The 25,592-nt window shown below is 41.2% G+C and overlaps 1 protein-coding gene across 1 annotated transcript in view; it reads left to right on the forward strand.

The window, feature by feature from the left end:
- PHACTR1 (phosphatase and actin regulator 1) overlaps positions 1–25,592 on the forward strand; it is a 500,634-nt gene that overhangs the window by 300,410 nt on the left and 174,632 nt on the right. Inside the window, exon 3 of the mRNA XM_063098224.1 lies at positions 2,674–2,838. Coding sequence (XP_062954294.1) covers positions 2,674–2,838 — 165 coding nt within the window. The remainder of the gene's footprint in view (positions 1–2,673; positions 2,839–25,592) is intronic.

Consider the following 25,592-nt stretch of genomic DNA (forward strand, 5'->3'; position numbering starts at 1 on the left):
GGTTCCCTTTTCTGCTATGACAATACTCCTAAGAAATAAACCCAGTAGCATCCCAATCATGTACCTTCTCCATCAGGCTGACCTTCTCTTCTAGGGACACTCAATCTCTCTTACTGAGCTCCTCTCGTTCCCTTGTGTTTCTCCCAAAGCACGTGTCTTCTAGCACACAGTATAATTTATTTAGTTTCAGTGTTTTTTGTCTGCCCCCTACCCCACCTCCCAGGGCAAGCTCCACGAGTTGATATTTTCCTCTGTTGTGTTTACGATATAACCTAAGCATCTGGTACAGAGGGAGCACTCAATTACGTATTTGTTGGATATAATAATGTCCACTTCCCACTTTCAGATTCTTGTTCTTTTCCCTCTGCTTATCGGATAAAACCAAAATGCCTAGGAAAATTTTGCAAAAGCCTGCGTGACCTGGCTCCAGACTCCTCCAGCCAGTGGCCCTCTGTCTCACTTAATGTAACGGGCGCTCACGGTTCACTGGGCATGATGTTCCTGAACATGCCACGCTCTTTCAGCCTTCTCTGTTCCATTTGGGTCTGTTTCTCCTCCCAGGCATCCACCTCTCTCCCTTCCCCATGTAGGTAGGATCATCTCTCTTCCATCAAAACTTAGCCAAAAATGACTTCCCCTGGGGTTTTCTCCAACACTGTGAAGTAGAATTAGTTGCTCTCTCCTCTCCTCTGTGCCTATTTTATGTCGTTGTCCATGTTGTGGTATGTTTTTGGGTTTTTTTGTTTGTTTTTTGTGACTGGTAAGGGGATCGTACCCCCCTTGGCCTGGTGTCGTCCGCACCGCGCTCAGCCAGCGAGCGCACCGGCCATCCCTATATAGGATCCGAACCTGCGGCGGGAGCACTGCTGCGCTCCCAGTGCCGCACTCCCCCAAGTGAGCCGTGGGGTCGGCCCTATGGCGTGTTTTCACACTCTGATCCCTCTGTCTTCTCCTCGAGACTCTTTGCTCAAGACCACGTCCAGTTCTTCTGTGTGTCTTCCCCAGAAGTGATCAGTGTCTGGCACAGAATTAAGTGGCCACCTAATTAACTGATTGGAAAAAAAAGGAGCTACCAGTGCCCTGAACCATGTAGTCAAAGGCTTAAGTGTCATGGTCAAATCATCGCTGCCCTCACTGCCAAACCTGTGCCTCCCCTTATCTCAGTGAGTGAATGAATGAATGAATGATTCGCTGACGTGAGTCTGGGGATTGGGAATGACCTGCCTCCTGTCCTTCAGGTCACTCGGCCAGGACTTTGATTTTGGCACTTCTCTCAGGTCCATCTACTTCCTTCCTGTCCTGCTACAAGGAGCCTTTATCAGCCATCGTCAGCTGCCACAGGGTACTGCCTGAAACATGGTTGAGGTTCCACATACATATGTTTGTTGAACGGATGGATCTCATGAGTTGAAACCATTTCCAGACCAGAAGAGGCCAGTGATCAGGCTGCGAGATTGAGCTTTCAAAGACTGCATATGTTGCGGAAGTCCAGATAATTGTTTTTTTTTTTATGTCTTTTTGTGACCGGCTGCACCATGCTCAGCCAGTGAGCGCACCGGCCATCCCTATGTAGGATCCAAACCCGCAGCGGGAGCACTGCTGCGCTCCCAGCACCGCACTCTCCGGAGTGCGCCACGGGGTCGGCCCGTCCAGATGATTTTTCTGAAGGATGGTGTTTGAGGCCAAACAGAGTGGTTTTGGGTTTGCCGTGGCTGTAGATGTAATTTTGCTCTCTGGAAAGTTGTGTTCCTCCCATCCCCTCGATTTTGCCAAGGAGGTTATTTTCTGATTATTCCTGTGTTAAAAATTCAAGCTAGGGTATTTTTACTTTACTGGATGCAAATACTCATGTAACTTAGAAAAGAGTTTTAGTCCATGTGGTAAAAAGAGGTTGGGGGATTGAGGCCTTTAAGGAAGGGTCCACTAGGCATTATGAGATTGAAAGTCTTAATATCCTCAAATGTTCAGTTATTGGGATTAGTCTAGACATTCCCTAAGGACACTCCCAGCTCCCAATTTCTAAGAATATTTTTTTAAAGCAAAACACCAAGGGGAAAACAAAGATCTAGAGGAATTAAAGCAATTATAAAATCAAACGGAGGTGTGAGTGATTTTACAATTGGTCAGTAGCCCTAAGGTGGAGCCACTTGCTCAACAGATTTCAGTGCTTCGGAGGGTCTGGGTCAAGCAGGGTAGTAGGAAGTAGAGAGTGTAGGTGGTGGAGACATTGGCATTGGAACAGACAGTTGTAAATGTTTTTCTCTTTCCTTTTTTCCTTAGCAGATAGTTCTGTAGTGATTGCATCTCCTAAGTCTCATTTGAGAGATTGCTGGACCAGTAGTTACACAGACTTTTGTCTGAGTCTTGGGATGGCCTCTCTCCGACTTGTGGGGGAGTCTAAGACAGCCCTGTTCCTCCTCCTCCTCAAGTCTTAGTGAAGGTTGGGCAAATTTGGTGTGGGGGTTCTGAATCTCTAGGGCTTGGCTGGCTGTCCCCAGCCTTTAGAACACATTGGTATGACTTCTCTTTCCAAAAGGCAGAAAGCGACACGGAACCCTAGTCATGTGGTTTCTGTTATCTGTAACCATGGAAAACGTTGGCCATCTGTGAGGCTCCCATTTTAACACTTTTCCCCCCTCTCTTTATTTCCATTTCTTTCTTGGGAAAAACAAGCCGAGGAAGTGGAGAGGCTGGCGGCGATGCGTTCTGACTCCCTGGTCCCAGGTACCCACACCCCACCCATCCGGAGGAGAAGTAAATTTGCTAACCTGGGAAGGATTTTCAAGCCTTGGAAGTGGAGGAAGAAGAAAAGTGAAAAGTTCAAACACACATCAGCCGGTGAGATTATTGTTTTCCTCCATTTCTTATTGAGTGTTTGTTGACTTCAACTCTGTATCTTAATTAGTAGAATTTAATTACTATAGGCTGTTTGAACCAAAGAAAAAAAGTCAAGCCTTAGAATTACTCTTGTTTGTAATAATTCTCCAATATTATTGAAAATGGCTTTTATATCCTGTATGTTTTCTTGTATCTTAGGGTTTTTATGTTTATGTTTTAGTTAAAGAACCACCACTTTTATTTGATTTATAAATAATCTGAACTTAGAGCTCCACTTTTTCTATAATTGAATGCTTTCCTTCTAACATTGACAATCCATTTCTTATGGATCCTATACATCCTAATTTTCACTGCTCCAGTAAAAGTCAATATATAGCAGAAAATAAGAGATATCTGATGTGTGTGTATATATATGTATGTATATGTGGTATATATATATATATCTCACACTGGGCGGATAAGTTATTTCATGGAGGAAAAACCTTGAATAAATGATTCTTGGACATGGTAGGAAAACAAAGAGTAGAAATGAATCTTCATTGCTGTGACAAAGATAACTGTATGTTCATAGCACAGTGGACAGCAAAGAAATGTGGGGAAAGCCAGCACAGCTGAGTTGAGAGTACTGATCCTGGAGTCAGATTGCCTGGGTTCAGATCCCAGCCCAGATACTTGCTAGTATGTGACCTTGCTCAATTTATTTAACTCAGTATCTCAGATTCCACATCTATAAAATAGGGCTAAGAATAGTAACTTATATGAGTTAATACTTTTGGAGAGTTATTTGACATATTAGGTGGATGTTGTTTCAGTAAGTAAGGGTATGCAGAGGGAAATATTCTATAGGGAAAGAGAAAAGGTTCTGATTTCACCCTGTTGGGTTTGAGATGAGATGGTGGGGGAACTGTACAGATTCTTTTTGTTTTGGTCTCAGTCTGTTTGGGCTGCCATACAAAATACTATAGACTGGGTACCTTAGCTCTAGAGGCTGGAAGTCCAAGGTCAATGTGTCTGCAAGGTAGGTTTCATCCTGAGACCTCTTCTCTTGGCTTGTAGGTGGCCACCATAATGCTGTGCACTCACATGAGCTCTTCTTTTCATGTGCACAGAGAGCGCGAGCAAGGGCTCTAGAGTCCCATCCTATAAGAGCACCAAGTCCATCATGATGGCTCCACTCTCATGACCTCATCTAACCCTAATGACCTTCCAAAGGCCCCACCTTCAAATATCACATTGGAGATTAGGGTTTCAACATATGAATTTGGGAGGGACACAAGTTAGTGTCACTTTGTTTTTATTTTTCTGATTATGTGCCCAGGCATTCCCCAGGCCTACCCTAAGGCTTTCCTTTCCTTCTTCCTCTACATCCTCAGAAACTCAGCCTGATTTCTTTCCTACTCAGAGTCATCACCTCCTCTGTTTCTTGGGTCTCTGCCCCTTTGCCTCACCCCCTCACTGACCTTGAAATAGGAAATGATCTGCTTCTTGTACCTGAACACAAGTGCACAGATCCGAGAATCTTAATGCTAGTCATTTTGGGGGAAGAAAGAACATAGCAAACAGAAAACTTAAAAAAGTCTTGAAATCTTAAATAGTTCTCATGATAGACATTCCTAGCTCATGTTTTCTGACTCATGTTTCTTAGATGGAAACCCCCCAATGCCATGTTGCTATAATTTAATCCTGAGATAAGTATGAACTCTGAATTTCATGACTCAAAATTATCACCCCTCTAAGTCCTTCACCCTGACTCTGCATCAGTCATTGTACAGAAAAATAAAACCTGTAGGGCATTCATGCATTCCTAAAAACTACTGAGTGAGTTACAAGTAAGCAAAACTACGAATGAAAATCCCCCACTGAATTAAACAGAAAAGGGCACGTAGGTCATTGCATCAGAGAGAAGAAATCTCAATGAAATATATTCTTTAGACAAAGCCAGATGTAAGAAATGTGCACAAGAAAGGAAATAGGAGCGTTCTGTAAGCACTGAAAAAAATAACAAATATCCCTTCCTGACTTTGCTGTGCAAAATGGTCTGTAATAATACAAACACATTTACATAATTGCCATTTGCCATCATGATTTCCTGAATGATGGCGTGGTAGATGCATCTTCTCTGGCAAATTGCGGGCTTTGTGTAGTACCTTTGGCAAGGCCGTAGGAAGAGTCCTGATGCCTCTCACATGACCTATTATGATGACTTCTTCCAGACACTGGAAAACTTGTCTTTTGGTAGATGCAAATAAGGTGGCATCAACTCATGAATTTTAAATATCTGAAAATTCATTTAAAGCTTTTTGGGGAGGGGAAAAAAAAACATGACAAGCAAAGTTGCTAACTTTAAATCATTCTTATCATTAACTATTCTTAGCAAGTTTTTGTGACCTCCATGGCCAAACTGATTAACGTGGCAGCTGAATGTGATATTTGTATGTAATTTTAAAATTGTGTTTATTAAAGAGACATTTAGCTCCTGAATTAGAGAAAGTAGAGGATATAGTGAACAATATATTTATATCATGGTAGATGGATGGGTACTTGATGTAACTGAAGCTATTCTAGTTTTAAAAAGTCAGTGTTTTACCCTGCAGCATCCTCTCTTCTTAATTGGATTCAGGAATATTACTCCTTACCTGGAAAGGAGAGACTTTCTATGCTAGATCTTAGCCCAAAGGAAAAATTTAACAACATAAAGATGTTCAACATCATAAATAGTGTATGTGTTCAAATAATACTTAAAAGTACACTTTTCTCCTTTAAGAGTCACATGTAAAATAGATACAAGAGAATTGACTGTGAGAATATTAATTGGTTGGCCAGTTTTGGCTGGTGTGCATATGTTTGTTTCGTATGTGTGTATTGTTAAAGAAAAGTTATCCAGCAACCCTTGTTGAAGATGTAAGGCAGACTTTACTCAGGACCATCGTCATAGGTATAGGGACCACCGCCATGGGGTCTTGAACTGGGGGAGAGAGACTGGGCTCAGCTCTGATCCAGCATGGGCAAGTGGGAATTTACAGCCAAGGAGCAAGGTGGAAAATTCCATGAATGGAAGAACACTAAGAGGAAAGAAACATCAGGAGTAAGGGGGATTCTGGCTAAACCAACCTAACAGGATTCTTGCTGAAGACAGGCCAGGGTGATCAGACATGACCTGGGAGATGTTGGAGAATGCGGAATGCGATTAGATACTGAGGATGATCAGATATTAGGGATGGGGGATTCTGGTTAAACTGACTGACCAGGACCCTTGCTAAAACGGGACAATGCAGGGAGGTATATGGAAGCCCAAAGTCAGGCCGCGTTAGAAAGGAGTTCAGAGGAACCTGAATCGAGTTTGGTTAGTGGGAAAATTTTTGCCAGTGTCCTAGGGTACTTCAATAAGTTCATGGGAAGTTTTGTACTACTTTTTAATTGTATTTTGCCACAAACGTTTTGAAATACCCTTATATATAATATCCTTTCATATATACAGTAATGTCCACAATTTTAAATACAAAGAATAAGCCCATATAGTAAATTTATATTATGTATTTATATTTAAAATCCTATCTTTTTTGAACATACAAAATGACATCAACGCAATGTATACTTAGCCTATGATTATTTCCACCTGAGTTCTATTTATAATTTGCCATAATTAGCTGTACTATAGTTTTGCCGTAGCTCAGAGTTACTGGTTGTGTGTTTGTGTATACAGCACCTTCAGAGGTACACCCAGAAATATTGTTTGTTAAGTTGTATAGCAGTAAGAAAACTACATTGGAAAACTGTGATCTCAACATCTTCCTCAATTTTGGCATCAACAATTACATGAATTCTTCAAAGGCAGACCTCTACGTGTCCTGCTACTCAAACCCCCTTCCTGTTCTTTTAAAAGACCTTGAGTGTTGAGACACGGAGACTGAGCTCTGGATGCTGGTGAGAGCACTATAAGACAAAGGGTCCCTCTCAGGAGCATCCCTGCATCACGTGATAGGAGGAAACCCGCGATGGACCAAGCATAAAATGCTGGGTGCTTAGGGAGATGATCTCCACGTGCTTTTTGGCCTGCCCTCAGAGGCACTGCCCAGGCTTGTAGAGCAATTAGCCTGACACGCCCACTGCTTATGTGACTCAGCAACGGGCATCCATGGCACATCCCTACACCTGCCCTGGGGATGAAGACAGAGGACACCATCCCGTCTGAGATAGAACAGATAGTGCCTCCCCAAAAGAGTCAACTGTAGCCCTCATATCCAAATTCCTTGACAATGAAGACTGTGCTTACAGAAAAGTAGAACCAGCAGGAATGAGCTGCGGAGATGCCACTGAGTTATGATTTTGTTTCCTATTGACAGAAAATCATAAGCTGCAGGGTTGGCCCTGGAAGTCTATAATGTGTCAGAATTGCCTTTGTGCTTCAAAGATTTTCTGCACACCTAGGGCCTTACGGCAGCGGTGGGGGAAATACTTTTACTGAGTGCCAACCACATGCTGATACGTCACCTGGCTCTGGGAATATACCTGTGAGCAAAAGTAGACTTTGTCAATGGCCTCCTGGCATGCAGAATGTAGTAGGCGAGGCAGACGGTCAAATCACAGAAATAAAGGAAAGAGGACACCTGTCATAAGGACAGTGAAGGAAAGGTGTTTGGGAGAATGAGGTATCAAGAAAACTTTCCTAAGGAAGAGAGGTTTGAGCTGGAATCTGAGGGAAAGGTAAGAATTTAGAAAATGAACACTCCAGGCAGCAGAAACAGCATGTGCCAAGTCCCTGTGGTAGAAGCAGCAGGGGTGAGCAGTCTAGAAAGTCAGGAAAAACCAGTGGCTGGAGAATGGAGCACTGAGAGTGTGGTGTGGGCTGAAGCTGGAGAAGTGACCACAGACTGGACCCTTGCTGGTCCTGCATCGTACGGAACAAATTAGGCAAGAGTGGCTGCAGACAGGACAGAGGCCATTGTACAGATGATAGTAGCTTGAACTAACGTTTGATGGTAGAAAGGGATGGATTTGGGACATTTTATAATGAACAAATGACAGAACTTAGAGACAGGTTGCATATGAGAAGGAGAGAAAAAAGTGGTATGTTTGGAATGGAAGATTATTCTGTTTTGGTGTTTGGGTGGAATATTAGTCTTAAAAAGGAGAAATCCTTTCATTTGTGACATTGTGGATAAACCTGAGAGACATTATGCTAAGTGGCATAGCCAGTCACAGGAGGACAAATACTGCATAAGCCCATTTAAATGAGTTATCTAAAAATAGTCAAAGTCATAGAAACAGAATAGAATGGTGGTTGCCAGGGGGAGGGGAAAATGGGGAGTTGTTGATTAATGGGTATAAAGATTCAGTTGTGCAAGATGAACAAGTTCTAGAGATCTGTACAACATAGTGCCTATAGTTAACAATGGAATATTGTACACTTAGTAATTTAAGAGGGTAGATCTCTCATTAATTGTTTTTAACACACACAAATCGACAAAGGGACAGAAGGAAACTTTTGGAGGTGATGCACGTGATTGGCAATGATATTATGGGTGTATGCATAAGTCCAGACTCATCAAATTGTTTGTATTAAACATGGAAAGTTTTTTTGTATACAATTATACCTCAAGGAAGCTTATAAAAAAATTTTTTTAAATAAAAAATGTTTTAAAAGAAGCATTGAGTTTGACATCCTAGTGTCGGTTGAGGGCATACAGTGGTGGCCTTACTTGAGATGAGTACTTTGGAAGAATGGCAGGTTTGGGAGGGATATGATGTCAATTTTAGATATGTGTTTGTGATATCCAAAGTTGGCATTTGGATATATGTAATGCAAAGGAGAGGTCTGTGCTGTAGATGTAAATTTGGGGTCATTTGCACATACATAATGATTACAATGATGACCATGTTTGGGACTGGCTGGGAAACAAGCATAGAATGGAAGGGAGAGAGGGCTGAGGATATTCAAAGAAGAATATTGTCACTAATGACTGGATAAAGGAGGATGAATCTATAAAGGAGATAGAAAGGCAGTGGCTAGAGAGCTAGGAGGACAACCAGAAGATTGAGATGTGATGGGAGCCAGGGACAGAGGATGTCAAGGAGGGTATAGTTAACCATGCCCAATGCCATGAAGAAGTCAAATTCCATCATGTTCAGGACACCTTTTTAAGTGATAATACCAGCCACTGAGTCCATCACTAAAGAACTGAGAGTCCTGGGAATTTAATCATAGTCTTTTTTTATATTGTTAACTGAAGAAAAGCAGGTGTCCTTTAAAGATACTTTTAGGGCTAGGAAACAAAAAGAACTCAGAAAGAGCCAAATCAGCACTGTAAGGTAATGCCTAATGATATCCCATTGAAATTTTTGCAAAATTGCCCTAATTTGATGAGAGGAATGGGCAAGAGCATTGTTGTAGAGGAGAAGGACTCTCTGAGGCTTTCCCAAGCATTTAGATGCTAAAGCTTTGGCTAACTCTCTCAAAATACTCTCATAATAGACAGATGTTATCATTCTTTGGTGCTCCAGAAAGCCAACACGCAAAATGACTTGAGCATCCAAAAAAACTGTTGCCATGACCTTTGCTCTTGACCAGTCTGTTTTTGCTTTCCCGGATCGCTTCCACCTCTTGGTAGCCATGGCTTTGATTGTGCTTTGTCTTCAGGACTGTACTGGTAAAGCTGTGTGTCATCTCCTATTACAGTTCTTCAAAGAAATACTTCACCGTCTTGATCCCACTTGTTTGACATTTCTATTGAAAGCTCTGCTCTTGCCTGCAGCTGACCTGGGAGCAACAGTTTTGGCACCCACTGAGCAAAAAGTTTGCTCAACTGTAATTTTTCAGTCACAATTGTGTAAGCTGAACTAATTGAGATGTCTAAGGTGTTAGCTATTGTTTCTGCTGTTAATCGTCAGTCCCCTTCTATCAGAGCACAAACAAGGTTAATTTTTTCCTTGCAAATTGATGTGAGTGGTCTGTTGCTGTGGGCTTCATTTTCAACATCATCTCTTCCCTTCTTAAAATGAATTATTCATTTGTCACCTGCAGATTTCTTTGGGGGCATTGTCCCTATAAGCTTTTCATAAAGCATCAGTGATGTTACCATTCTTCCACCCACCCAGGTTCACCATAAATTTGATGTTTGTTCTTGTCTCAATTTTAGCAGAATTCATATTGCTCTGATGGGGCTTTTTTCAAGCTGATATCTTATCCTTCCAAGTGCCTCAAGCTAGATGCTGTTCAGACATAATAAGTTAGTATGAGTTTATTTTGGTGCAAAAAAATTTTGCAATCCATGCATAATTTTTTTCATAGTACACATTTTCTATGAGCTTTTTGAAGACCTCTAGTATTTTTAAGCCAGTAAAGTACTGCAATTTAATTGATTCATAGAAAATCAAAGGTTGCTTTTTAATCTTTCACTCCAGCTATTAGCAAACCCACCTTATATAGGTAAAGTAGTGTAATAATATGGCAGCCACTTTCAGACAGGAGTAATTGATTGCCTATTACCCTACCACAAATTGGGAACCTGTAAATCATGGCATCAGTCTTTGCTTGTACCAGCCCCACGTGACTAACAGCAATAATGAGGACCAACCCTAAAATACATTGGAAACTTCCTTGCTGCTCATGATGGGATTCAGAAACAATTCGCTTGCTTTTGCCCAGTGTTCTCTATGCAATACAATGCTGATATAATGGACTGGAGAGGCTTGTGTACTCACATGAGCATAGAGCTCTAGCTTCTCATTAAGCTCCCCTGTCTAATTGCCATTCTGCTATAGGTTCTGCTTATCCTGAGATCCCCCAATGGAACAAAAGCCAACCCGTAACCCTGGCCTATTAGGCAACTACTTTACCTAATTTCCCAGTTGCCTCTTTCCCTCAGGGCTAGACCTTGCTTCCTTTATTTCTTCTATCCATTCACCCAAAGTTGCTGGTGACTTTATGAATCCCTAGGCCCTGGAAATTCCTTCCCAGGAAGCCCTTGTATCTAGAATTGTTCCTCTTTAAATAGAACTCCTTGGATAGTGAAGATAGTCTAAATTGGATTCTACCTTTGGACCTGGTGTGATAGATTTCTGGGCACTTCAGGAATAGCTTGTCCCTGATATCCAGGATAGGTGGCCTCCATGATAGCCCCAGATTGCTAATTCCTCTCTATGAGGAATTCCTAGCATGCCATGGGATTCTGGAGTACATTTGCAGTTCTTGGAACAGAGAAATAAACCCCAAGGTCACATCAGGGCTTTTTTTGACATCTATTTTAGTGTCAAAAGGGAGTAAAGACTTGTGTACTCACACAAGCATAGAGCTCTAGCTTCTCATTAAGCTCCCCTGTCTAATTGTCATTCTGCTATAGGTTCTGCTTATCCTGAGATTCCCCCAATGGAACAAAAGCCAGCCCATAACCCTGGCCTGTGAACCATCACTGGCAGAGCTCTTGAGCTGGAAGTTTATATTCTTCCCACTCAGGCAAAGAGATGAAACTGACAGATTGAAAAGAATGATGAATATAAATAGGCACTTGTGTGTTTGAAAGCACTGGTTGCAGGCCTTTGCACTCTTAACTGTAGTGTTTCCTTGGTGTTCCCATTTTTCAAGCTAAGAAAGCAATGTTACCTACCTGTTCAAAGCCTAGAGTTTTAGACATCTTTAAACTATAGGCAATTTATAAAGGATATCAGCTTAGCATATTGCATTTATTTATGTGCTGGACCCTCCAATGTCCATAAAATTACAAAAGTGAGGACAGACATGGGTCCTCCTTCCAAGGGTGAAAAAGTACATAATTAAGCCAGCAATTACAATAAAGTATAAGTGATTGACAGGAGATGCAGAGGGGCCCTGAAAACTCAAGAAAGACAAACCCAACTGAGTTACAAGTTACCAGAAAAGGTTTCCAATAGAAATGGATGTTTAATCAGGGAGTTGGGCAGTGAATGTGAGGAATTCTTCTGTCCTGGTGGACAAAACAGAATGTTGGAAAGCCTGGAGAAGAGAGAATAAGAGGTTTGCAATCTATAGCTTAAAAAGAGTTAATGGCTTGAAGTGAATTGTTGCAAGAATAGTGAGAGATAAGGATGAAGAGGTGGGCAAGTGTCTGCTCGTGGGGGTCTTATGAGGTGTGCTAAAGACATTATCCTAATGCAGGAGGACACTGTGAGACGACTTGCATTTTAGAAAGATCGTTCTCTATAGCATGGGAAAAGCTTGGAGTGGCACCAAATGTTGTTTTCAAGTTTATAATGTAACAACTTCTATATATTTCTGTCTGTAATGAGGAAAAATTTACTTGTGATAGAATTAAGAAGACATCTCATTACTGTCCCATTTAATGGATTAGTAAGTGTTCCTACTGATTCTGATAAAAAGGAAACTGGTTAGCAGGTGGTTGATTATAATGTTGGGGACAGATGAAGAAAACCTTGACTGAAATAGTCGTTAGGAACTGAAGACTATGAACAGATCCAGGAGATATTTAGGAGACAAATGAGCAAGACTTGATTGCAGAGTGGATGTGGAAGGCGAGGAAAGAATAAAGTGTTTCTCTCTGAGCAATCAGATGGATGGAGGTGACAATTCACTACATCAGGGACACTGAAGAGGAGCGGGTTTGCGGGGAAAATAATCACAGCATTTGGGTGCATGTGGGTTTCCATGTGCTTTGCTTCCAAGACCTGCAGATGGAGGGAACATTGGATATAGAGAACTGGGATGAGGAGAGGTTGCCTGGAAATACAGTTTGGAAGTCACAGGCAGCTGGATGATCATTGAAGCCATGGGTGAAAACTCCAGAGAGAGAAAGTAAAGTGGGAAGCAAAGAGGGGCTGCCGCTGCACCCTGAGAACCACCACCCTAACTGTAAGTTATGAGCAGAGACAGCAGAGCCTGCAGAGGAGGCAGACAAGGCCCACTAGAGAGTTTGGAGGAAAACCAAAGGGGAGGGGGTATTCCTGAACAGAGGAGGAGAGAGTTCCAGAAAGGAGGAGGGTCTACCCTGGCAGGTCCTGACAAGATGGTGAGGGCTGAGAAGTGTCTGGTGGGTTTAGTGGCAGCTTGTCATTGGTCTCTTTGGGGATAATGGTTTTGGGGAAGCCATATAGCTGGGATTTAGTTAGCATACAGTTAAATAGTACATGAGAGGAGAGGAAGTGCACGTCTTCTTTTAAGAAGTTTGGCTGAGAGGGAGAAGGAGGCATATATAATAATCACCAAAAGGATATGGGAGCCTGAGAGAGGTGTTTTTTGTTTAAGATTGGTTAGATTGCATCAAGCTGCAAAATTTGCCTTAGCATGACTGTGACATTCCCAGGGAAATTGAAACACCAGCAGAGTGACTGTTAAGCCGAATAAATTTATTTCCACACATTTTTCAGCAATGACAATTCTCATGACTAAGAAAAACAAACATGCAAATAATCAGAGCACTACTTAGCATCTAATTTTAATAAGAAAAGATCAAACCAAGTTGAATAGTCTTCAGCATCTAGCCAGATCACACATTCTCTTTGGGTGACTAATTAGAGCATTCCATTTCTTTAAAAAAGAGGTCCAGCATGGATAGTCAAAATATATTCTTACTTGTGTATCCATCATGACACAGAAGGGAACAGCTAGAGGTTAGAAGACAAAATAGACTTAATGGCCCTATTTTTAAAAATTTTTTTAAAAAGAAGAATCTCTAATAGATACAGGCTATACAGAACTATGAAAATCAGTACCTTCTAGTGCTGGATTGTAAAGGATGTCATTGTTTCCTTTCAAAGTGAACTTCGTCTAGCACTCTTTGCTTGTTAAGTCAAGACTATAAAATCTTTAATAGCATTGACTCTGCCTCTTTCCCTTTGTCTCCCAGCATTGGGCAGAGCAACTGGTACAGAGTAGGTGCCTGGTAAGTACGTATTCAACTGGAAGTCAGTAAGGTGGCCAGCCAACTATATTTTTGCATTTCTTTGTTTACCAAGATCTGAAAGAGGAGAGAAGAGGGTAGTTATTGAAGCACAAAATGGAAGATCCAAATATTTGAACAATTTGCCATTATTTATGGTTGTTTTTCAGGTTATCGGAGTTGTACATAGGTTAGGCTAAATGACAGCATGTGTTAAAGCTCAGGTTGTTTGGTCAGCATTGTTGTTTGGGTTATCTACTGCTGTATAACAAAACCCTGCAAAATGTAGTGGCTTAAAACAACCACCACTGTATCATCTCTTAAGGCCTAGGGATTGACTGGGCTCAACTAGGCGGTTCTTCTGCTCATCTCTCTGGGGGTCCCTTGTGCATTTGCAGACAGATGGGATTGGAATCATCTGGAGGGGCACAAAGAGAGATGGGCCTCTCTCCCTTTCCATGTGGTCTCTTCCCTGGTCTCTCCAGCAGGCAGCTCAGGCCCCCATGAGCTCAAAAGTAGAAACTGCCCAGCCTTTTTAAGACTTAGGTCCAGAATTGGCCCAATGTGACAGTCACAGTATACTGTTTGTTAAAGCAAGGCATATGGCCAGCTGAGATTCATTGGAGCAGACTAAACAAAGGTGTGAATGCTGGAGCATGTTCTTTGGAGACCATCTCTGGAAGCCAGCTACCACCATTGCTCAAGATGTTGCAAGTGATAGCTGCTACTTTTTTCCTTCCTCCCAGGTAGAATGTGCTTCAGCAATTTTATACTGACAACAGCAGCAGCAGCTGTTCTCTGTTGTGTTGACTATGTGATGTGAAATATGCATGACCATTTCCATGCCTATGGACTTGGATCTTGCAACAGACCTACATGTGATTATTAACCCCGTATGGCAGGTGAAGAAACTGAGGCTTAGAGAGGCTAAGTAACTGCCAGTTAAAAATGATAGAGCTGGAATTTGCACTTAGCATGTAGTCTTGCAACAATATTGCGTTTCAGATCCATGGGTATGGAAACTCATAATTCAGATGCTTTAAAACATGTAATTCATCTACACTTAGTGGTGATATGTCAGAAAAGGAAAGCATCTTGTAATATCTCTGTGAAGCCAAAATGTGAAGAAAGAGAAGCTCATCAGTAAATACTGATATTGGGAGTAATAATGTGAGTCTTTCTGGAATGCCCTTAAAGGCAGAAGTTACCATCTTACCCATCTTTATATGTCGCCCGCAGTATCTAGTTCGATGGTATGTGTGTAGCTGATCTTCTCTATTTGTCAAATGGCTAAGAAAGAGTAAGTTGATACTGGCTTGAAACAAATATCTGGAACCACTACATTTATTTTTTCAAGGGCACTCTACCTCTTTCTGCTATATGACTCAAAGGAACAAAATATGCACAGATTAGGCAATCAGATAGTAATCACACAGGCCTCTGGAGTTGTTTCCAGATTACAGGCTGCTAGGTAGTCGCAGAACTAGTTCTTTTTAAAGGACAGGAATGTCATCGTTTGTCATAAGATGTGTGCATGACATTGACTCCTAAGATACAGAGGAGCTCCACATTGGGAGGCAGTGTGGAACAGTGCTTAGGGGACAGGCTCTGGAGCCTGACTGCTGAGCTACCTTGGTCAAGTTGTTTGTGCTCTCTGTTGCCTCAGTTTCCTCATCTTTAAAATGGGAGTAAAATTGGCATCTTATAAAGTTATTATGAGGATTAAGAAAGAAGATAACTTATGGGAAGTTCTTAGACTAGTACCTTGCACATAATAAGTTTTATCTATCATTATTTTTTCTTCTACACATGCATTTAAAACACACAACAACAAGCCTCTGAGAGTAAGGAAAGATTTCTTATTTCCTCCTTTCAGGCTGTGGATGGTATATGATAAGCTTCTGTTGGATTTTGGCAGCATTTATTTAGGTGCTGGGTGTAGGAACCTGCATTTAGACACGTACACTTCCACAGTGCTGGAGTTTATCCCTTGTTTTATTAGGTACCGACAAGTTAGTTCACAGAAGTATTTCCTCCTCTCTCTGGATTTACAATTAAGTGAACAAACACAATGGCCTCTGAGGAAGTGCTTCATCCCGTTTCTCCTCTGTGACATCATAGGCGGAAATGCACGTGACAGAGGAAGAGGAATTCTTACAGGGGAATGTGGGCATGGTCTCCTTTTGAAAATCAGAGATCTGTGGCAAGTCAGAATGCCCCCAAAATAGAAGGTATATAAACAGAGTGACCATATACTGCATCTTCCAAACCTGGACATGTTTGAGAATAAAATGGAGTGCTATTACTACTTAGGCCAGGACAGTAAGTATGGAACAGGCCTGCACCAGGCACTGCAGGGGGGATGGTCCCCCTGTACAAAACCACATGGCCACAGGTTGCAGCCCTGAGGCCAGTTCTGTTTTACAAACAGAAAAGAAGGGCCAGTTAACCTTCAAGAGAAACTAGAGAGACCCCTGGAACTGAGGCACCTGAGAACCTTAGGATGGTCTTCACTGCCTACCGTTCCAGCTGAATTAATTAATAGTAGTCGAGTCCCCTTGCTTCTTTATGGAATTGTTTATTTGATCCCAGCCCTCAAACCTGCTTCTGCCTCCCTGCCCGCATTTCTTCTGCATGTCTTGATTGGGAATTCTGACCCAGTGCCAGTTTCTTCCACCAATAGTATATTCATTCTTCCTTCACCCCTGCCCTCGCTCTCTAAAAGTCTTGATGGCTTCTGTGGCCTCTGTCATCAGCTCCCAGCTACCAGGCTTGGCTGCCTTTGCCCTACTGCAGGCCCACAGGGAGGTGGGACACACCCTCTCACTGCTGCCTGTCATTGGAGCTGGCCTGGGAATCCCGGTGGATTCTCCTTGAGACCTTCTCTGCTGTGTTCCACACATTGTTCTTTCTTCCTCTTCCCACACTTGCCTTTTCCTTTCCTTTCTCGAGCACTCTCTTATCCCCTCTAAAGCTCAGATGTCTCCCAGGTTCATTCCATTCTTGGACATTTGCTGGTTTCCATCTATATGGCAGTCCTGGACTCAGATCTTTTTTGGCAAGTCCAATCTCTGCCCAGAGACCAGCCCTTGGCAGGACCCCAAATAAGTATACACTAAATGCCTCATATTTACCCTACCAGGCTACCTCTCCAAAAACACCCTGACTCTGAATTGAATTGTCATTCACTTTGGAATTTACATCTGAATCAAGTCTAAATTTTCTTCCATATCCAGTCCAATCACAGACATGCATTCTTCGTTCCCCATTATCTCTTAAATCTAGACACTCATCTGGGTCTGCTTTACTTCCCTAAGATTCTTTGATATTTTCCCTTTAACTTTTATTCACTGAAAACTTAATAACGACATCATTATTTAATGTACATTAGCACTGCTATTAACAATGGTAATAGCTAATAGTTCAGTGCCCACTTCATGACAAATGCTGAACTAGCTGTGGTGAAGCTCTCCCCGCATCAACAGTCCTATGAGTGAGTGACTGCTGATACCTGTTTTATAGTTGAGGATAATGAGGCTTAGGAAGGATCAGTAACTTGCCCAGGATCACAGCTGGTTAATGGTAAAGCCCTAGAGGATTTGAATACAACCCTGTCTCCAAAAGCTTTGCTCAGAAATATCACTTCTACACATGACCTGAAAACAGTATGTGAAAAGGTTAAGATTTATATATGTAGGTAGTTAAGTTTTAAATATACTTAAATTCAGAAAGCTGATCTCATTAAGAAAATGGAAGTAATATTGGAAACAGGACTTGGCGATGTCAGTGACTAATGCTGGAATTATTATATATTATATATAATATATATAATGTATTTATTATATATATCTATATAATGTGTATATTAACTTGTCTGTTAAAAAAAAATGTTTTTTTATTGGTTGGTTGGTGTATTTTGTTGGTGGTGGTGATACCAGAGGAGAGGGTCTGGGGAGGATTGATAGCTGGCCTCAACCCACCCTGTCTTCTTACCAGCTTCTTAACTCCACCACAGGAAAAAATTCAAGGGCAGAAACAGCAGAATTCAAACAGCAGAAAATGAGAACAGTTTTAATGTAACAAGTGTGGCCCAGCTCCAGAGACTGAGCAGGACCCACACCAAGTTAAACACACTAGTAAGAAATACACACTTAAAGTTTAGTACAGAAAGCAGGCTGGCTCAAGAGAGTGAGCAGCTGCTTACTGAAGGTAAGTTTGACACAAAAAGAAAGAAATATACACCTCAGCCCTCAAAGTGCAGGCTGGCCACCAGGAAAATGAGCAACAACCCTGCCTCCTACCAGGATTCCATTTTTATAGTTTCAATATATAATACATATTCATGCTATCTAATGAATATTCAACTAAGGGGGTAATTCCCATTATGTAACCTAGTCTTACACATGCTCAGTTGGTCTCCTTTCAGGGCATGTTCATTGGTCAAATCCTATCACAAGCACACATACTCAAGAATATTCTGTGCTCTTTAGCACCTCTAGTGGAAGGTAATTCAAAGGATAAACTCCCTTCCACTGAGCATGCTCGGCTACTGGGGTTGTGTAAGCCTGTATAAATTCCTTTTATTGAGCATGCTCATGCTCAGCTACCAGAGTTAGATAACTCCTTTCTACCAAGCATGCTCAGCCACTGGATTTTCATAAATTTGCCCCTCCTGGTCTCAATCTCCCCATTTTGATACTAAAAATAGGCCCAACAAGCAACAGTAACTCTCCTGTAGAAGAGGTGCCTGAGACTTTAGAGTGGGGCTTGAAACCCAGAGGTGGGCCCTGAAACTCACGCCTGTGGAAACTGAGTATGTCCTCTCTCAGAGGTTTCCTTATTAAATTGTAAGAGATATAGGAATGGCATTAGGCAGTGAATAAGATATGATTTGGGGGTTGTTTGACTAAAACAAATATTAACTAACCTTAACGGAGAGAAAAATAAACCGTGAGGCCTCACGTGAAACGAATAGTTCTTGGAGGTCACTTTTAAAGGTCTTCCTTCTTTTTGTTAGCCCAAGGGTGAGTTGGGGCCGGGCAATACATATATAAAATGTGTGAGATATTAATCAAATCACATGAATGGAAGAAAACATTGTGTACTACTGACCTGCCATGAGTGGTATTCTGACCTGGGGTAGGAGGACGTGGGTGATCACCTCAAATGCCTCCAGGACCTTTCCTGTTTAGTCACAGTAAGTGATAATTAAGCAGGACACTGTTAGAGGTCTCTGTGGGGGGGATGTCAGAGGAGTGCTAATGATGTTCAGATGTACATATAATTTGGGCATAGAAGACTCTTGTGATGTTCAGCCTATTTTTATCCTCAAATTAACGAAGTGTGAATTTCTAAGAGAATGAATGTTTCTTTTATGGCATAGCAACATTTTTGTGTCCTCTAAAAAGCTGCTCCATTCTATATTGCTGGGGTTTACATTCCTTGTCTTCCAAGGGACATGAAAGGCCCGGTTAAAATGTAGGAAGCTGCTTGTTACTACCGTACACAGTTCCCATGATATGGGTCTCTAAATGCTTCTCAGCATACAGAAAGGGGTTGTTTCATGCAGTTGTTTGAACATCATGCTAGCTGCATTTCCATGTGTTTCTATGAAGATTATATGATGCAACTGTGAACTGTAGTTCTATAGCGTCATTTTACAGTAATATATTCTTTTGTTTAAAAAAAGTTATGCAATTTATCCATTATAGCACAAAACTCTATTTCATGCATGGACAACTGGAAAGATTCATTACAAGAAAATTTGCCATTGCATCGAGGGTAATCATAACCTGCCTGATGAATGGCTGAAACATTGCTTGATAGAACTGGGTCAGATATTTATGGAGATATTCATAATAATGTGCCTTTCTCTGATGGTCTTTGTCACATCAGTTGCTAGTAGTCCTGTGAAGACTGGTGGGTTTCTGTATGTTGAATTCTAGTGATGGATACATAACTAAATATCTCTAAACAGATTAACTTGTTTATTATCAACTGCATGCCCATTTAACGTAATCACTGTCATAATTTTGCATTTAGATTCCAAATAGAAAAGTTCAGAGATTTCTAAAAAATAAGAGATTCCATTAAAGTCTGAAAGTAGAAAATATACCCTTAATCCTGACACTCTTCCAAATTATGATTATTTATACATACCTGCTTTCATTCTTTAATAATACTTTCACATAGTTGAGATCTAAATAAATAATTTTATTTCTTATTTTAGTTTTTTCATTTAATAAGTTATAGTAGAACTCTTCCTCATACTCAGCAGTCACTTTCCTGATTATAAAACATTCCCTTGGGTGTGTGCTATTAAATAACCCTGCCACAAACATCAATGTGTGTAGCATTTCTTCCTTTTGTACTTTTTTCTTTGGAATACAGACCTGGTGCTGGAGCCCACTGGGTGTGAATCATTTTACAGCCCTGCTTTCCAAAAGGTTGTAACCGTTTGTACCCCCTGTGATGTGGAAAATAATAACTTGGCACTCAGCAGGGGTGGAATGCAGAGATGTACAGTGGTGTGAAGTTAAAGTGGTTAGTGAGAAATCCAATAGGGAAGATTAGGCTCTTGCCTAGAATATTCCATTACTGGACAGTCTATCCAGAGTGGCCTCAGGGAACTGTGGTCATTGGCTTCCATTTGATTTCTTCTTTTCTAGTTTATTATAAACTTCTGCTCTGAATGTTGCGTAGGACCAGTCTACCGCAGTCTAACATTATTTTCCTCTTTTTTAAAATTATTTTTTAATTGACATCTAATAATTCTACATTTATTATGGAGTACAGAGTTATATTTCAGTACATATTATACAATGTGTGTTCATCAAATCAGGGTAATTAGCATATTCATCAACATAAAAATGTATCATTTCTTTGTGATGGGAGCATTTGAACTCTTCTTGTCTAACCATTTGAAAACATACAATAAATTACTGTTAGTTATAGACACCTAGCACTACTGTAAACCACTAGAACTTATTTTTTCTAATTTGTATGTAAAAAACAAACAAAAAAATGACATGTAAAAAAATGTAATACAAATTTCTATGTAATTTGTATCTGTTAACCAACCTCCCCATCCCCCCTTCCCAGCCTCTAGTAACCACAATTCTGCTCTCTACTTCTATGAACTCACCTTTTTTGTAGTCTAACATTTTTCGCATCAGAATAAACTGAACTTTAGTAAGTGGCAACTTTAGTAAGAGCCAGCTGGAAGATATCTGGATATCTTTAACAGTATAAACTAGCAGAAACTATAGAAGAAATATTTTTAAATGGGATCTCTGATAATAGAATTAACAACAACAACAAAAAATACTTGAGGAAGAAGTTGAAAGTTTCATAATAGTTTCTTATTTAAGGAGAATTGTATGAAAATAGGAATTCCTCCAAACAAGCCTTCAGTGAATCTTTACTGGACAAGGCCTGATGAGAGTTGAGACCACAATCAACGGCATTACTGTCACCAAGTTTCAGGCAGGGGCAGGAGCACTAGAGAGAGGAGGCATAGAAGGGATCAGATCATAGGCCCTTTTTGTCATGTTAGGGATTTCGTACTTTATCCTATAGACAATAGGTCACTATGAAGGGTTTTAAGCAGGGAAGTAGCAGAGTTCATATTTTCAATTCAAAACAAATGGTCTGGACAAAGGATATGAACAAAGGATATGAAAAGAGTAATGCAGATATCCCACAAATATGAAAAAGGTCTCACCCTCACTTATAATTAAACATACATTGAAACTAGTGAGATACCATTTTTCATTTATGACTTTGGCAGAGATAAAAGAAATTGATAACTACACTGTGTCAGCTCATGTGAGAGCAGAGTAGGAGACAGCCACTCTCATACAGAGGAATCAGTGCAAACATTTTGTAACATATTGTGGCAGGAGTAGTCAAAATTTCAAATGTAGTTAGCCTTGACCTTGCAATTAATCATCTTAGCAAGGGATAGTAAGGCAAGGGAGAACATTCCAGATACAGGAAAAGAAGATGCTGCAAAGTTCCAGATTTGTGTAAGGGCGTGCCCAGAAGAAATTGTACATTGCCAGCAATTTAACCTACATGTATGCTTATAGAAATACAGTAAGATGGATGTACATGGTTGTTCATCAGATTGTTTATAATAGCAAAAAACTGGAAACAAATGCCATCAGTGGGGCACTAGTTATATAAATCATAGTCTTTCTACACAATGCAGTACCAGCATACACAAAAAAGTATCAGGAAGATTTATATCTTCAGCTGTGGAGAGAACTTTAAGTTACACAGTTAGGCGGAAAAAGCGAGATGAGGTGCAGAAGAGTATTACATGATGATCTTACTCATGTTAGTTTTAAAGGAGTGATTGCATACGTACCTATTGGTTTCTGAATAAAATTTCTTTCTGCAAAAATATGGAAAACACATTTAAGAGTGTGGTGGTCTTTGGGGAGTAGAACTGGCTATTCAGATTAGACTTATTTCAATTATTGCCATATGTATGGGTTACTCGTATACAAAATAATTACAAATATACTTTCTCATTGAATTTTAGCCATGCATCATCTTTGCCCACTTTAATCTGGTTCATCAGCATATACACTATTTATGTGCCATTAACTCATTCGGGCGCTTTACCTTTATTAACTCAATGTTAATCATCACAAACCCATATGAGACAGGAACTCCTTTTATTCTCATTTTGCAAATGAGGGAACTGAGGCACAGAAGTTAAGCAACTTGCCTGAGGTCATACAGCTTTTAAAGAGCAGTGCCAGGATTTGAACTCTAGTAGCCTGGCACCCCAGGGCACACTATCCCTTTGCTCAGTTATTTTGATTTTCCAGCATTAAAACAGGAAGCTTTTTCCTAGAGTAAGGTCTTGGTAACGACCCATATACCATTGCTCGTTACCAATTTGAGGTTCTTTGTGTTCACTCAGTGAATTTTACATAGTACGAGGCTAAAGTTGTTTCTCTTTTTCAGATGCAGAATATGTTCAGCCTTCATCAGTGAGGCCAGTTCATAAAGGCGGGAAGTGCCTCTTGCATTTCCTCCTTTTTCTTTATGGACCCTAGTTTTACTTTCTGAAAGGGAAATCCACAGTTATCCCTTCCAGGCATGCTATGAACCCCAGACCAGCAGCTGGCCAGGACATGTTTGCTTACATCTCCTTCATTCTATCATGAAGCTGTAGGCTCCCAGCCTGGGCTGCCTGAATACACCATAGCAGAGCACTGTATGGTTCAAGGTCATATGCCAAGGGATCTTTCTGCGCTCTGAATCCCTGCATCAAGCTTGGGGGAAAAAAATACTGCAAGTCAAGCTAGATCCAAGGCCAGGATGATCAAATTAACACAGCTAAGAATTTTACTCTGTTTGAAGTGATGTCATGGGAAGAATGATAGTATTTCATCAGAAGTTCCTTCTTAGCAATGAGTTATTTGAAGAAACAATGCAAGGGAGCATCTTTCTTTTTTTTTTTCCTTTTCTGACTGGTTGCTGCTACTTAATGGCTCACAATGCTCCATTGTTTGGTTGTTTGGCTCCGGTTTCTCCTGCAAATTTCTTTGTTCAACAAACACTTACCCAAGTTCTTCTAAATGCCAGGCACAGAAAAGTGATAGCTAAATAAGAGTCACACACACTAATAGAAGAAATAGAACAGGCAACCAGTAATTACAAGATTGCAAGATAAGTCATCACGAATGTTCTGGAGGCACAGAAGAAGTAATTCCTTGATTGTCTTAATGTAGTCCCAACTGGTAATTAGTGCCCGGGGAAATGACCTACAGTCTCCTTTGGGAAATACTAATGCCTCAGGTGACTTCAGCCCTTCGCCTGTTCACGCACGCATACGACACACATGAATACCAGGCAGTGCAGGCACTGGTAGCTGCAGAGAAAAATACAGTAGTTACTGCTCATTGGGGTGGTCACTCCCTTCTAGTGGTTCAATATTTGGCATTCCATTTATTTTGTAATCATTCATTTTGTACTCGCCAAGTGCTAAGCCCTGAGTTAGGCCTTTGGACGCAAAGATTAAAGAAATACAGCTTTTTACTCTGGTAGACTTAAGTATGGCCCAGTCTGAGCAAGAGTAGAGATAACAGTGCTCTGAGAAGCAAAGAAGACAGAGTGAGATTCCAACGGGACTTTGGAACTGGTGTTGAAGGTCAGGAAGAGAGAAGGGAAATTCCAGACATAGGAAGAAATGCCATAATGTCATGGACTAAGGAGGGGCATGTCCAAAAGGATTGATAAAAGGAAGTTAGGTGGCATAGAGCAGATTGTTGGGACACTGAGAGGTCAAGGAAGAGTGCCGTTACCTCCAATAATAATAGTTTGGAGTTGTTATTAACCCATTAATGCGTGGATTATGCATTGCTTGTTTAATTCTTACCGTAGCCCCACGAAGTACTATTAGCCCCATTTTGCACTTGTGGAAACTGAAATGCAGGGAAGTTTGGTAACTTGCCAGTGTCACATCTCAGTGAGTTGAGAGCCAGGATCAACCTGGTTCATTGCCATCCAGAGCCTGCAGATCTAACTGCAGCACACAGCTACAGTCCTTACAGAATGACCGGCATTTTGACTGACAGAATTAGGGGCGAGGGTATTCCAAACACATGGGATAAATGTAGGCACAGAGGTGGGAAATCAGAAGTGCATTTTAGAAGTTTGACTTACTTGGAACAAGGGTTATAATAGGCAAGTGCAGGGAGATATAAATTGGGATTAGATCATGGAAAGTAGTAAAGACTGCAGAGTTGGACTTTTATTCCATTGGAGGCTTTGGGCAAGGAGGTGACATAATCGCAGCTGGCATTTGGGTGACTCACTGGCAGTAAGAGATATAGCCAAGGACAGGAACAGTGGGGAGCCTGGTAAGGGAGGCCAGTTACAGGCTATTGCAACAATCAAGGCGAGTAATTGGAGCCTGCATGAGGTGGTGGCATCATGAATGAGAGAAAGAAGAGAGGAGCGACATGGAGGAGGTGGAGATGATAGAACTTGGAAGACAAAATGTGGGGGTGAGGGAGAAAAGGTCAAAGATAGCTCAGAGGTTGACCCCGGGTGACTGACGATTGGTAGTACTTTTTGAACAGGAATGGGGAATTGTTGAATTTAGGAGATGAGAAGAGAAGGAGAGTTCCATTTTTGACAAGGAGCCCTTATGGCCGGAGGGGACCCAGGAGGCCCCCCTGGTCACACAGTGAAGGAGAGACCGTCTACTTGGAGTGCAGGGTGCCACAGCCAGATTCCACCAAGTCTTGAAAAAAGAGGGAGCAGCCTTAGTTAACCCCATGGGGCCATCGTATTAATTTCCTAGGGCCGGTTCCTTCCGAGGTCTGTAAGGGAGAATGTTCCGAGCCTCTCCCCTGGCTTCTGGTGGTGTGCTGACAACCTTTGTCATTTCTTGGCTTATAAAAGCAATACCCTGATCTCCACCTTCATCTTCATGTGTTGTTCTCCCTGCACGTGCGTGTCTGTGTGCAAACTTCCCCTTTTCTTAAGGACACCAGTCCCCTTGGATTAGGGGCTCATACTATTCCATCATGACTTCATCCTAATCTAACTAGAGACATCTTCAACTCTATTTCCAAATAAGGTCACATTCTGACATACTGGGGATTGGGACATCAACATGTGAATTTGGGGGAAGGCAATTCAACCCATGACAGCAGTAAATGAGATGAGCGCCTACTGCTCTCAAAAGATACCTAGGTTTCTGTTCTCCTTTGGCATCTTCTTGAGGTTTGCTAGCAACTCTTTATTCTTTATTAGCTTAAAAAAATTATCAAGTCAAGAAGAGCTGAGGTCTGTTGACAATTCATTCCTGGACTTTGCAAGTATTTTTCATCAGCAAAAAAATGTCAGGACATAAATTAT

Source organism: Cynocephalus volans, chromosome 5 (genome assembly GCF_027409185.1).
Source record: "Cynocephalus volans isolate mCynVol1 chromosome 5, mCynVol1.pri, whole genome shotgun sequence".
Classification (NCBI taxonomy): domain Eukaryota; kingdom Metazoa; phylum Chordata; class Mammalia; order Dermoptera; family Cynocephalidae; genus Cynocephalus; species Cynocephalus volans.